The sequence below is a fragment of the Alosa pseudoharengus genome, unplaced genomic scaffold (genome assembly GCF_046254945.1).
Source record: "Alosa pseudoharengus isolate Yale_2024_CS ecotype anadromous, Long Island Sound unplaced genomic scaffold, YU_APseudo_1.1 YU_APseudo_1.1_scf_6, whole genome shotgun sequence".
Lineage (NCBI taxonomy): Eukaryota > Metazoa > Chordata > Actinopteri > Clupeiformes > Clupeidae > Alosa > Alosa pseudoharengus.
In genome coordinates this window covers 7,963,686-7,978,685 of record NW_027468848.1, presented here as the reverse complement: position 1 = coordinate 7,978,685, position 15,000 = coordinate 7,963,686, and the positions used below count along the sequence as shown (strand labels likewise).

Below are 15,000 nucleotides of genomic sequence, written 5' to 3'. Positions count from 1 at the left end.
CGGTGTAGTATGTGTGGTGTGCGTGTGTGGTGCGTGTGTGCGGTGCGTGTGTGCGGTATGTGGGTGTGGTGCTCAGGTGTGGTGCGCGTGTGCGCGTGTGCGCGTGTGGTGCGTGTGCGGTGTGCGTGTGGTGCATGCGTGTAGCGCGTGTGTGGTGTGTGCGGTGCGTGTGTGCGGTATGTGGGTGTGGTGCGTGTGTGGTGCATGCGTGTAGCGCGTGTGTGGTGTGTGCGGTGCGTGTGTGCGGTATGTGGGTGTGGTGCTCAGGTGTGGTGCTCAGGTGTGGTGCGCGTGTGGTGCGTGTGCGGTGTGGTGCATCCTTACATTAGCAGAGAGTGCGCAGCCCACGCCGGCCTCCTCTCCCTCGCTGTCTTCATCGGAGCCTTCATCCCTCACCTCGCCGTACTGATCCTCATCACCCTCCTACACACACACACACACACACATTAACACACACACACACACACACACACACACACAGACATTAACACATGGATGCAAGCAAATACACAAACATACACACATCAACATGAACACAAACAAATAGCACGCACGCACGCACACAGTGAACACAGAGAGCAACCTTGGGGCAAACTTACCTCTTCATCGGACTCAAACTGCACGTTGACTCCGTACGTCTCATCAATATTATCATCTACGAGCAAGAACAGTTCACAGGTCAGTCATGGGGCAAATTTTTTTTAAAAAAAACTCTACTATTACACCCCCCCCCAGCCAGTGTGCACTGCCTCCTCTACAGTAGGTCAGTAATGGGGCAATTGGGGCAAATATGAAAAAGCCCTCCCCAACTGTTGCCCCAGCCGGTGTGCATTGCCTCCTCTACAGTAGGTCAGTAATGGGGCAATTGGGGCAATTGGGGCAATTTAAAAAAAAAAAAGCTCCTCTGCACTGCCTCAGTGTTCTCACCCATGTTCTGGAGCTCTTTGTCGCCGCCGTAGTCGGAGATCTTCTTGCCCAGGTTGACCAGCACGTGGTAGCGCGTGTCGTCGGTGACGCCCAGCAGCTGCTCCACCTCCCGCCGCCGCTCCTTGTCCCGCATCTTATCGCTCTTCAGCACGGCCAGGACCTCGTCGGCCGCACCGCACAGGATGTCACGCGGCTGCAGGGGTGGGGGGGGGGTTGAGTGACGCTGATCATCTCTCACAAAGATACCCACTTCTCAGAGAGTAGGAGCTCACACACGCACAGGATAACAGTCCATGCATGTGTCCACTAATCTAATGTATCAACACTACCACTACCCTTTTTCTCTGCAATGGTTTTCTGTTTTTCCAGAACATGCACAACAAAAATATTATAGATATATTATACAATATTATGGAGCCTGCAGCTACAAACCAACCACTACTCGTTAAAACATTATCAAGCCTGTGTGTGTGTGTGTGTGTACCTGGTCTCCGAGCGCAGCCTGGATGAAGCTGAGCAGGATCTCGTACGTCTCCCTGGTCTCCTTTGTCTTGGGTTTGTAGACGATGCCCACCATGTCGTCGATGCCTTCCGACAGCAGTGTGAAGCCCTTCATCTTGTTGATGTCATGACGATCCTCATCTCGCTTCCTCCGCCTGTACACCAACACAAACACACACTCAGTGTCAGGGCTGGACTACGCCACGTTTACAAGAACTGGTCAAAAGCAGTCACATCTGTCTGACCGGTGATATAGGCTGTTTGAATAAGTAGCCATCACAGGATTCTAACTCAAAACAATAACATTTGCAACAGCACTAACATGAGTAGACCCTGACGACCTGTCAATATGGACCTTCTCAACAGAACCAGTCAACGCAGGGATGCAAGTTATTTGGATAATACTGTTTGTAGTCACAAAAGATGATGTTGACAATGCAGAATCAAAACAACAAACTATCACAAACAACATCTGCAGAAGCAGAATCAACCCATTCCTAGATGCAGATGAGGTGTTGCGACTCACTTTGCTCGTCTCTCCTCCAGCATCGATGGTTTGGTTCTCTGGGCCTTGTCCCCCATCTTGGTCCCCTCCAGTTTCCCCACGAGCGACAGAACCTCTCCGGTGGGCTCATCGCGACGTGTGCGGTCGATAAGCGAACGGTCCGCTTGCAAGACCAAATTAGAGTTCTGCAGACGGAAAATTAAGCTTTACATGTATACTTTACATTCCTTGAAACATTCTTGGACGCTAGTCTCTAAAGAGTCTCATGGAAGCAGGCACGCTGCAAACGTTTTAGGTGGAGAACTCCTATGTGTGCTCTTGGCGATCCAATACGTAAGCTTAATGTACTGAATGCTTACTGTTTCTGTTCATTTATCCCACACACACACACAACTATATTATAAGGCCCCGAGGCAGTATTTAGAGCATAGCAGATCAATTGTAATTGCGCGTGCATGTTTCATGTATTTCTTGATGTGTTAATGGGTTATCTCTGGAAACAATAATACAATGCAAAGAAGCATTTAGAGAGAATTAAATTGTACAAGCAAGCTATTTTAGTTAGCTAGCTAACGCTACTGACTGCGCAAGGCTAACATTAGCGGTGCGTAACCAAGTTGGCCAAGTGCTAACAACAATCAACTTGCTGGTCGTTCATTTACAGACCACAAAAGAGATCTTCCGAAAATATCTACACAATGCATAACACGCATAATTTTACATGCTTGAATTTGGGAGCAAGAAACTTACCGCTTTGTACTCGTACTGCAAGCTACGGGCAGTAACATCCGCCATAACTTCGCTGTGTTGGTTCCGTGATCAACACGGCTGCAAATGAATAAAGCTAACCTTTGGTTACGTAGGGAATTATTTAAAGTGGTCCACTACAGTTACGGACAGACCTATTATTCCTCCTCTACCGTTTAGGAGAGGAGAAAATCAACACAAATGTAGATTTTCCACTATACAACGGCAAAAGGTAACTTCTCATATACCTTCTTCTAAACGTTTCAAACACGCTCGTCTGCGCTAACGAATGGAACACATTGGCAAGCTTCCGCTTCCGGATGAAGGGTCAACATGGAACAACATCTCAATCCTGTCACGCCACCTATGGGCCACCTATGGGTGGCCTACCGCATAGCGTATTATGCGTTTTAGTCACTGCAAATGAACAATGAATTCCTCAAAAATAACATTTGATCTTCTTGAGTGGTTTCCCCAAAAATGTCACATTCTTGACGTTTCCTCTAGTTAATTCCCTATGGTACTGCAATTGTGGAGTTTATTAGGGGTGAACAAGAAGGGAGTGGTGCAGGCATCATCAGCAACTGAACACTTCCAAGACCAAAAATACATGGTGGTGGACTTCCAGAGGCACAGTCCAACTCTGCTACCAGTCTCCAATGAGGGGATTGTTGGGCTGTGGAGGTGGTCAGGACCTGAAAATATCTGGGGCAGCCACTGGATATACTGAACTGGTCAGCTAACTCTGGCTTTAGAGGAAAGGGCAGGGACAGCTTATTTTCGGAGGAGTCCTTGTAGCCTGGGACCCGGTTAGGGACCCAGACCGCATTGGTCTGGTATAAGTTATTCAAGGGTCTTTTAATAAGATGAGCAGAAAACGCAATCAGTGGTCTGCTGGGTCTTTGTTTGGCGCAGAGCTGGATCCCCTTGAGTTGAGTGAAGAGGACATGCACAGGTGACTGTCATGGAGAATGCCTGGCATCCTCTGCATTGATTTTGCATGTGTTACTGGATGCCTGAGTGGGATGGGCAAAAATACATCAAAATGTATTTTAAAACAAAATATCAAATACCCTAATTTTAAGTCTGTAAAAATAAGCTACAAAATACAGCATGCCACACCATGTATCAAAATCAAATATTGCATTTTTGTATAATAAAAAAAAACTAAAAATACTCTTTAAAGGGAGGATGAAATCACTGGGAGGGAAAGTGAAAACCAGCGCCCCAAGTGGTTGCGTTCCTATCGAAGAGCAGCTCCAATGTTAAGTCCCATAGACCTATTTTTAAAAAAATACTGTGAAGCCAAATCAGCGATCTTATCCACCAAAAATATTTGTCAGTGTCTATACAGTAATAATCTTCTAACTGTGAAAATGTCAGACCCTATTTTGCCTTATTTAAAAAAATCGAAATTGCTCCTTTTGTTTCATAAACGAACTACAAAAAAGCCACGTGACTTTACCCTTCGACGTTACTCACGGTAGCATGGTTTGTTTATTAGCCTGGTTAGCATTGCCACTTAACACTTACTGCCAGCTCTTCATGTGAGTAGAATCACAACACCAGTTATCCAGACATAAAGGTTATCACCACGCGGTTTACATCACCTTCCGTTATTACAAAAATATGTAAGCCAGTTAAGCAAATTGCCGTATTGATCAGTTAGAGATTAAGCGCCCAAACCTGTGACATCACATGCAACTGTAGTTTGTTATCACCATAGGGAGGGAAAGTAATCTCATCGCCATCTAGTGGTTGCGTTCCTAGAGTTTAGCGGAGGGGATGGGATTTTTTTTTTGAAAAAATATATCTCAGTGCACATTGGGATCTTAATTTAATGCCTTCCATATGTTAGGCACTGGGGTCACCTCTATTGCTTCAAGTGGTCATACCTTATTTTTAGGATCAGTTGAATTGTTTTGTGTCATAACATGGTGATAACAAACTACAGTTGCATGTGATGTCACAGGTTTGGGCGCTTAATCTCTAATTGATCAATACGGCAATTTGCTTAACTGGCTTACATATTTTTGTAATAACGGAAGGTGATGTAAACCGCGTGGTGATAACCTTTATGTCTGGATAACTGGTGTTGTGCTTCTACTCACATGAAGAGCTGGCAGTAAGTGTTAAGTGGCAATGCTAACCAGGCTAATAAACAAACCATGCTACCTTGAGTAATGTCAGAGAATGTCTAATAAGGGGAGAACTGCCACTCTCGGAAAACTTCCGGTTTCTGAACTGGTTGCAGTTCCTTCTGTGGTTCCACATGAGGGCGCTCGTCCACGAGTGCAGAATGCATGGAGGTCTATGGAGCTGTACCCCTCAAAATCCACTTTTCTCTGGATATAATTTTTTTCCAAGTAATTTGAATATTGTTTTCGAAAGGGGAGGCAAAGAAAATACACTTGGTGGAGTATTATATTTTTTAAAGTCACTTAATTGTTCTAAAAAGCCTTTCAAACGTGTCAATGACGTCATTCATTAGCACAATGCTAGCGTGTTATGGGCAACAACGACCCAACCTGTAAGAAATCAAAAGGACATAAGTACTCGTTCATTCAACTTTTGACCTATAACCCATGTTGAAGTTATACAAACTACAATCAAATCTGAGATTTGTCAACGACAATCAGGTGAAAGAGGCAAATTTAGCCGTCTAGCTCCATTGACTCCCATTCATTCTGCACTCATGGCGATCGCCCCCAGTGGAAATCTAGTGGAACTGCAACCAAAATTCGGTACAATGGGACTTAATACGGAGTGGCAAGGCTCTCCGTAGATGGGCTCTGGTAATGTCGAAGGGTAAAGTCACGTGGCTTTTTTGTAGTTCATTTATGAAACAAAAGGAGCAATTTCGATTTTTTTAAATAAGGCAAAATAGGGTCTGACATTTTCACAGTTAGAAGATTATTACTGTATAGACACTGAAAAATATTTTTGGTGGATAAGATCGCTGATTTGGCTTCACAGTATTCTTTTTTAAATAGGTCTATGGGACTTAACATTGGAGCTGCTCTTCGATAGGAACGCAACCACTTGGGGCGCTGGTTTTCACTTTCCCTCCCTATGTTACGACAAAAACTCAAAACAATTCAACTGATCCTAAAAATAAGGTATGACCACTTGAAGCAATAGAGGTAACCCCAGTGCCTAACATATGGAAGGCATTAAATTAAGATCCCAATGTGCACCGAGATATATTTTTTCTAAAAAAAAATCCCATCCCCTCCGCTAAACTCTAGGAACGCAACCACTAGATGGCGATGAGATTACTTTCCCTCCCTATAGGCCTACCTGTCTATTTAATCTATTCCTTCATCAGTACACTGACTCAGTTGATTATAGATAGTGCAGTGTTTGAGAGCAACAGCTTTCCTCTGCTTACGAGACATGCCATACATCTGTAAACAGTCAACAGATCAGCGCTGATACTGATGCTGACCTATCTGTTACATCTCCTAACCTAAATACTGTCAGAGATGGACTGAAAAAGTCAGTCACAACTGAACTTGTCAAATGGTACAACCACTGAACCTATTGAGAGCCAAAGAATGTGGTCTTAAAGCAACCAAATGCAGTTCTATCACAGAAAATAACTTCAAACTCATGCTGACATATGAAGTCTCTGACATTGTCAATGCATGCCCAGAATGCTTGATATTGCACTGTGTAACGCTGTTGATCAAGTGATCATGACCCTTTTAATTGTTTAGTTTTTTACCAACTGGGTAGACTGTCTAAGCAATAATTGGTGTTATTGATGCCAATGGGCATACATAAATACATACCTTTTCATTGTGTTGCTTTAGGTGATATATGGGGAATTTTTTTAAGCAATGTTGCCAGGTAACCACATAACCGGTTCCATGTGTTGATGTTGATGATTAAAGTTCTCAAGAAAAAACTAAGTTGCCCAATATCAGGGACATGCCAGAACAACAGTACTCATGTACTCATTGCCCAACCTTTCTCAGAAAGGTTCCTTGTGTCATCATTAGCTTTGGAGGACATCACAAGTCTGGGCAAATTACTGAATCAGCACCAGTCAGAGGCTACATTCAGTGTTTTTGCACCTTTATGATGTCATCACATAATCAAAAGTATTGGTTTTACCAAAAATATTTGTAAACTACAAAAATACACACCAATAACATATTTTGCCTCATATGTGAATGTGTGTGTGATGTCTGTATGCTACTGAGACCTTGAATTTCCCCTGGGGATCAATAAAGTATCTATCTATCTATCTATCTATCTTTTGATACAAAATATGAATCTATTTCCTTCAACCCAATACAATACAAATGATAAAATAAAATACGTATTTTTGAATGTATTTATCAAAGATACTGCCCATCTCTGCCTGTGTGGTTGTTTGTTACCATGGATGTCCTTTCTCAATTGTGCCTGTAGGTGGAGACAGATGCTCAGTTTTATAATATGGTGTTGTCTGCAGAACCGACAAAGATGGCCTCTCTAAACACATTCAAACGTCCTTCTTAATGACAATGCTCTAGTGTTACCCAAGCAGGGGCATCCTTCTCTATCTTCAAAGATCTTGAGTATTATTACTGTACCTACTCTCCTAACAACCCAATACACCTACCTGGCACTTCCCTTTCTTCCCTGCACTACCTCTTTCTACCACTGTCTACTTTGACTAGTAAAACCTCTGCACTCATCCTCTGGTCATAGCATTGGTTGCAGTATTATTGATTGCAGTTTTGTTATCTAAGGTTACATTGCAGCTTTTTAAGTTGCTTTGGATTAAAACATGAGTAATTGTCTTGAATTTCCCCTGGGGATCAATAAAGTATATCTATCCATCTATCTATCTATCTATCTATCTATCTATCTAAATGTAATAGATTAATAAATGTAAATATAATGTAAATGTATTTAAACTGGCAGTCATGGTAGTTCACTTTGTCATGAATATATATTTATACAGATCAAAGACTGATTGAAAATGTTCATCTGTTTTGTTAACCATGCAAGAAGACATGAAATAATTACAAATTAGATTTATTTTAGTTCATGCATACAGTACATCATCAACAGACAGATGGAAAATCATTCAAATGACCATATTTCATTCATTATGAACATAAATATAGAGAAAACCCTGATCAATTTCAGTATTTTTAAACAAATATAGTAAAATAAAATCATAAACTGAAGATCAAGTTTGGTGAGTTCCAAATTCTCTCCATTTAATTTCTATGACAGGCAGGCTGTGTAAGTTATGTACAAAGATCCAGAAGTTGTGTCTTTAAAGGGATATTTCCCCATTTGGGGAAATACACTCATTTTCCACCTCCCCTTGAGTTAAATAATTGTGTTTTACGTTTCCCCAGTTCATCCAGCCGTTCTCCGAGTCTGACAGTAACACTTTTAGCTCCAGCTCATTGAATCACATTAGACCGTTAGCTTATAGCAGAGATGCTAACGGTCTAATCTGATTAAATTCTAACTCAATTGTTTAACTCAAGGGGAGGTGTATTTCCCCAAATGGTGGAATATCCCTTTAACAAAGAGAGACTCATATGGTGTCTGCCTATATACCTACTTGTCTATTTACAGTGCAGATACCAAACGTATGCAGATGGACAGGACACCTATGTTTGAAACATAGAAACACCTACACTGATAATGGACCAATGAGGGCCAGAGAAGGACTATGTGAAACACATACACTGATAATGGACCAATGAGGGCCAAGGAATGACTATGTGAAACACGTACACTGATAATGAACCAATGAGGGCCAAGGAATGACTATGTGAAACATGTACACTGATATTGGACCAATGAGGGCCAGAGAATGACTATGTGAAACATTTACACTATTGGACCAATGAGGGCCAAGGAATGACTATGTGAAACACGTACACTGATATTGGACCAATAAGGGCCAAGGAATGACTATGTGTGAATGCAGCATCATAGAGCTGTGGGTTTGGTCCTGAAGCATCATTGGAGATTTAGAGGAACAGTCAAGATGGCCGCACCATTTGGTTTCTGTTGCAGAGCCATGATAGCAGCACTGTTTAGGTGCAGAGTTCCACCTCTGGCGGGAACTTCCGATGATGACGTGGGTGAGCAGGTCCATAGGCATCTCTGTGTGGGTGCTGTTGCATTATGGGTGCTTCAGATGATGACTTGGATGAGCAGGTCCATAGGCATCTCTGTGTGGGTGCTGTTGCATTATGGGTGCTTCAGATGATGACGTGGGTGAGCAGGTCCATAGGCAGGTGTACTGTATACTGGTGCTGTTGCATTATGGGAGCCTCAGATGATGACGTAAGTGAACAGTGCCATTATAGCTGCACTGATGAGTCCAGATATGGGCACCGTCACAAACCAGGCGATGAAGATGTTCCGGAACAGACGCCAGTCGACAGCCTTACGAGAACGCAACCAGCCAACTGCTACGACGGAGCCCACCTAAGAAATGCACACACACACACACACACACACACACACACACACAGAACAAGAAATTATATCCCTTAAAATGAATTACAATGAAGTTGAAAATGACTCCAGTAAAGCCAGCGTACATAAATGCCATCTTCCTTCAGATCATATGAGCCCAGTCTCTCACTCTACTGATTTACCTACATATGTTTTTTTTCAGTTCATGCGAATACAATGTCAATAGTACATTCAATGGCAAACAGATTCAAAATTATTCAAATAATTCAGATACAGTCACTGATGGTAGCCCAGTATATCACTGTCTTGTGTGGAGTCCAGGAAATCTTAATGACATAGCTGACCAGACCCCATCAGGAGCCTGAATCACCCTGAATCATGGGATGTGCATGACCTCTGACCTCACCTTGCAGTGGGTGGTGCTGACAGGAAGTCCGATGTTGGACGCTACGACGACGGTCATGGCTGAGGAAAGCTCGATGCTGAAGCCGCTGTGGAGGAAACCAAAGGTCAAAGTTCACAGCACGCGCATGTACTCCAGAGGAAGCTCAGAGAGCGACTCACTCTGGTGGACTGTTCTGGCTCTAATCTGGCTCTTATCTGGCTCTAATCTGGCTCTGATCTGGTTCCGAACTGGCTCTGTTCCTCAGTCAGCACCTGAGGTTCTCTCTCTCTGCTTTGTCCATGTACTTTTCCCCATGTGACGGCGCTAGTGCTAACAGTGAGGAGCAGTGCTGTGGCGGACCCCCATGTGAGCACACGGACTGGACTGCGCTGGAGTCAGTGTGGCTAGTAGCGGCTGGATGAATGAATGTAAATGTTTACTCCTGTCTTTGATAAAGAGGACGAAGGTCACAGGGTCGTGGCGGTCAGAGAAAGGTCACTCTGTCCGAAAGATGTTGAATAAACAAACAGCACTGAGGGACGTGACCGGCGAGGAGACAGATTTCTAAAATTAGAGCTCAGGAGCAGCAGTGCTACTGTGGGTGTGTGCGTCTACGTGTGTGTTGTGTGTATGTGTGTGTGTGTGTGTGTGTGTGTGTTGTGTGTATGTGTATGTGTGCATGCGTCTACGTGTGTGTTGTGTGTATGCGTATACGTGTGTGTTGTGTGTATGCGTATACGTGTGTGTTGTGTGTATGTGTATGTGTGCATGCGTATACGTGTGTGTTGTGTGTATGCGTATACGTGTGTGTTGTGTGTATGTGTGTGTGTGTGTGTGTGTGTGTGTTGTGTGTATGTGTATGTGTGCATGCGTATACGTGTGTGTTGTGTGTATGCGTATACGTGTGTGTTGTGTGTATGCGTATACGTGTGTGTTGTGCAGGGCCGTATTCACCATAGACTTTGGGGGGGACGTGTCCCCCCCAATATTCAGATGTGACCAAAATGTCCCCCCCAATATTCGGACATACAAAAAAATAAAGAAAAAAACGCTATAGGCTACTACAGGAAACCAACAAGTCCCGCCATCTGAAATGCAATCAAACGTAAATAACACACAAATTAGTGACCTATTCATGGTTTCAGAGAGTACACTGTGAGTGGTTTGTCCAGGAGGTTTTGCGTTTATCGTTTGAGGCGTGCGCTATCAAAAGCTTCCTGCACCCTACTGCGGTGCAGGCTGTCAACAATATCGCAAAAGATACCGGTACAATTCTCACAAAACTTGTTGGAAAGGTGTAGCACTGTCTAAGGAAACCCCATTCATTTTTGAAGCTGATCAGACTCGAAGGTAACTTTGAAGCATTTTCCATATTGTAGCCTATTTTCTCGCAATGATAGCGAAAGTGAAACGTAGTGTCCTTTCATTTGAATTTGTGTGTGCCTGTGTCATTCATTTCTTTCACATGTCTTACAACATAAATAATGCATTCATATGCTAGTAGTAGGCCTAATGTCAGAAATGAGCCGGTTTATAAGCCTCTTAGAAATGGCTGTTGCATCTTGCATGTTACATTTAGATGCACACTCAATCGCGCATCCATGCAGGCAAAACGTAGCACTCAAATGTGGCGACGGCACAAAAGTTGAAAAAACTTTTACAATGGCGGTGATAGCCTACAGTTAATGTGAATCGCGGACATTAACCAAAGAAAGGAATTTCCACCTCCATTCACCAAATATGTGTATGTGTGCGTGTATGTATGTGTTGTGTGTATGCGTATATGTGTTTGTTGTGTGTATGTGTGCAGGTGTGTGTGTGTATGTGTGCATGAGTGTGTGTATGCGTATACGTGTGTGTTGTGTGTATGTGTGTGTGTGTGTGTGTGTGTGCGTGTTTGTTGTGTGTATGTGTGCATGTGTGTATGTGTGCATGAGTGTGTGTCTGTGTGTGTGTCTGTGTGTGTGTGTGTACTTGCCTGGAGGGGGTGATGGGGGTGAGGTCTTTGCCCATAGTCTGGATGACTCTGCGGCCCCAGACCCAGAGTCCGACGCAGATGCCCACTCCTCCATAGAGGAGCAGCCAGATGGGAGTGGGCGCTTTGGACACCACCGAGCCGCTGTCATACACCAGCCACAGCGCCACCAGGGGGCCGATCGCATTACTGCAGGACACACACACACACAACAGCATATCCTTTACAGACCCTCAACCATACACTCACTGCAGACACACACAGAACAGCACACCCCTTGATCTCTATCCCTACATGTGTGTGCCTGTGTGTGTGTACGCCTGTAAGTGTGTACTGTATGTGCGGTATGTGTTCATGTGTGTGTGTACGCCTGTAAGTGTGTATGTGCGGTATGTGTTCATGTGTGTGTGTGTACGTCTGTAAGTGTTTATGTACGGTATGTGTTCATGTGTCTGTAAGTGTGTATGTACGGTATGTGTTCATGTGTCTGTAAGTGTGTATGTACGGTATGTGTTTGTGTTTGTTCTCATTTACCTGGTTTACAGGACAAAACTGTAACTGTAACTGTAGCTGTCTCTTACTATGTAAAGCGACCTTGGGTTTGAGAAAGGTGCTATATAAAATAAACTTATTATTATTATTATTATTATTATTATTATTATTATTATTTGAGCACCCCAGATGTCTCCCATTAGCCAGACTTTCAAGACACATTAACTCTCACGGCTGCCCATACTTAAGACACATTAACTTAATTAATTTCCTCCTGACTGGTAACATTTCCAGACAATCCGACATAATTTCCTCACAGTCTATCAGGGTTTCCGTTGTCCGGTAATTACCGGACATTGGGCGAAAAAAAAATGAAATGTCCGACAAAATTAAATCTCTCCGGTCAAATTGTCCGATTGAAATTGGCTAATAATCCCGTCCCCCTAACGCAATATGAATTTGAGAATAAGACTTAAAATTTAAGCTATATTAAAGCAATACGTCCTCTGACTATGTTTTTAAATGCACAGGCTCTACCGTTTGAAAGGTATTAAACAACACGCATAGCCTATGCTGCATTTCAAATAGGAAGCGCACGCTTAAAACGTCCATGTTAAACAACGAACAAATTAGTGAGGCGGTTCAAACATGGCCAGGCCCAGGCAGACTAGCCTTAAAAGTTTTTTCAGAGGCCAGACGCGATGGATGATGATAAATTGGTAACGTCTGAAGCCTCAGATGTCCGGTCAACTCCACCACCACCACCAGATAAAAAGCAGAAGTGTCGGGCGTATCTGTCGGAATCATGACGTTGGAAGTGGAGTTGCAGCTGGTTGTGGCCGCTCCAAGTCATTCTCCGTGTACACTGGACATGCAACTGTGTTCTGTACCCAAAGCATACAGTAGGCCTATGCTTTCTCTATCTATGATCTGCAGGGTTAGGGCCTCCTTGACGAGGAGATTGCTGGTCTGGATCATTTCCGGCACAATTAAACGGTATCATTGAACCGCGGACCGAAAGAAAAAGAAACTAAACATTTCCCAGAATAGGAAACATTTCTTAATGTATTGTTATCAAATAAAGAGGCATAGCCTAGGGGGTAGTGGTGTGAGCGCTCATTCTTGTGTGTGCGCATCTCTGCAAGTTAAACAGTTGAACCACTGGAGATAACGTGGGCAGCAACAAACAACGTAGCCTTTTTTTAAAAAATGAACGAAGCGGACTCTTGCGTTCCATGAAAACATAAATACTGGCTAGATCTTGTTAGGCATGTTTACGTAAGTTAGGCTAATGAACATGTTGCATTCTTTTCAGTCTGATTATGTCATTCTATAAGCTATATAGCCTGTCTCCTGTTTTCCTCAACTTGACTAATTAAGAAGCAATAATAGGATATTTGACCGGCATATCATCAAAATGTCCGGAAAACGAAACCTCTGCCGGTCACTTTGACCGGCACCATTTTTTCTAGCGGAAACTCTGCAGTCTATGTCACAGTCATTTCCTCCTCACTAATATTTCTTCATTCTTACATCGGTATCTGTTTCCTTTATGTCACTTCCTGACATGATGACACAACTTCCTGTTTACCTGACATCATTTCCTCCATGGGCGAAAGAGCCAAAGCAGGCGGTGAGGATCTGCAGGAACTGGAAGAGGTGGAACACCTCTGGCCGATCCAGCTCCAGCTCGTCCACTTCCTCCTCCTCCAGCGGGCCCTCCCTGCTAGCCTCGTCCAACACCTCCACCGCCACAGGCCCCTCCCCCTCTGCGTCTCCCTCTGCCCCTCCGTCCGCCACCGCCGTGCAGTAGCTGTTGTAGCTGTCCATGCGGACGCGTCTCCCGCTGCTGCTGCCGTCGTCTGAGCGGCCGTCGGCGTCTTTTGAGCCTCCGTGGATGCCGTAGATGGCCATGGTGTAGGAGGTGTAGCTGTTGTTACGGCGGATGGGTTTGTCGGTGGTCTCCCACATGCAGTCACCCACCTTGGCGATGTGCAGCTTGTGCAGCAGGTCCTTGTAGAGGCCCGAGTCCTTGTGAACTGTGTGGTGCTGACCGGTGGTCAGCTCGGGGACCGGCATGGGGCCGCCGTTGTGACCGTTCAGAGCTGCGGGAGAGAGAAATCATGAGAGCGCCCTGCCATATGACGTCAACCAAGAAAGTGACCTGCCATATGACAAGAGAGCGCCCTGCCATATGACGTCAACCAAGAAAGTGCCCTGCCATATGACAAGAGAATGCCCTGCCATATGACAAGAGAACGCCCTGCCATATGACGTCTGACATGAGAACGCCCTGCCATATGACAATAGAGTGCCCTGCCATTTGACAAGAGAACGCCCTGCCATATGACGTCTGACATGAGAACGCCCTGCCATATGACAAGAGAACGCCCTGCCATATGACGTCTGACATGAGAACGCCCTGCCATATGACGTCTGACATGAGAACACCCTGCCATATGACGTCAACCAAGAGAGCGCCCTGCCATATGACGTCGGACATGAGAGCGCCCTGTCATATGGCGTCTGACAAGAGAGCGCCCTGCCATATGACGTCTGACATGAGAACGCCCTGTCATATGGCATCTGACAAGAGAGTGCCCTGCCATATGGCGTCTGACATGAGAGCGCCCTGTCATATGGCGTCTGACAAGAGAGCGCCCTGCCATATGACGTCTGACATGAGAGCGCCCTGTCATATGGTGTCTGACAAGAGAGTGCCCTGCCATATGACGTCTGCGTATCGTGTGAAAAACAATAAAGAAATATACAAACAGAAGTGCATGTGCAAACAGTGCTTCCAAACAGACAGGCAGAGCCTTTAATGGCAACTCTGTCACAGGTGATCAGATGACCAGCCAAACTGGCAAACAATAAGCTGGTGTCACGAGACTTACCATGAGACAGTACGAATTCAATTCTTACCGTTGGTTTCCAGGTCTTTGGTGTCAAACTCTTTACTGTCCAGATCGGCGTCGTCAGAGCCCCCAATGTTGAAGGCCACCCTGCCGTTCTCGGCGGGGG

The 15,000-nt window shown here is 44.5% G+C and overlaps 2 protein-coding genes across 2 annotated transcripts in view; both read right to left on the bottom strand.

Moving 5' to 3' along the window:
* Positions 1 to 2,965, bottom strand: part of snrnp200 (small nuclear ribonucleoprotein 200 (U5)) — a 28,953-nt gene extending 25,988 nt beyond the window's left edge. The window contains exons 1-6 of the mRNA XM_076270026.1: positions 2,684 to 2,965; positions 1,955 to 2,118; positions 1,412 to 1,583; positions 928 to 1,120; positions 600 to 655; positions 325 to 423 (exon numbers count right to left, since the gene is read on the bottom strand). Coding sequence (XP_076126141.1) covers positions 325 to 423; positions 600 to 655; positions 928 to 1,120; positions 1,412 to 1,583; positions 1,955 to 2,118; positions 2,684 to 2,728 — 729 coding nt within the window. The 5' untranslated portion in view covers positions 2,729 to 2,965. The remainder of the gene's footprint in view (positions 1 to 324; positions 424 to 599; positions 656 to 927; positions 1,121 to 1,411; positions 1,584 to 1,954; positions 2,119 to 2,683) is intronic.
* A 4,730-nt stretch (positions 2,966 to 7,695) lies between these two features.
* The window catches only part of slc20a1a (solute carrier family 20 member 1a), a 20,908-nt gene continuing 13,603 nt past the window's right edge, over positions 7,696 to 15,000 (bottom strand). Inside the window, exons 7-11 of the mRNA XM_076270025.1 lie at positions 14,902 to 15,000; positions 13,568 to 14,081; positions 11,488 to 11,673; positions 9,531 to 9,615; positions 7,696 to 9,133 (exon numbers count right to left, since the gene is read on the bottom strand). The exon at positions 14,902 to 15,000 is cut by the window's right edge and continues 120 nt beyond it. Of these exons, the coding sequence (XP_076126140.1) occupies positions 8,978 to 9,133; positions 9,531 to 9,615; positions 11,488 to 11,673; positions 13,568 to 14,081; positions 14,902 to 15,000 (1,040 nt within the window). The 3' untranslated portion in view covers positions 7,696 to 8,977. The remainder of the gene's footprint in view (positions 9,134 to 9,530; positions 9,616 to 11,487; positions 11,674 to 13,567; positions 14,082 to 14,901) is intronic.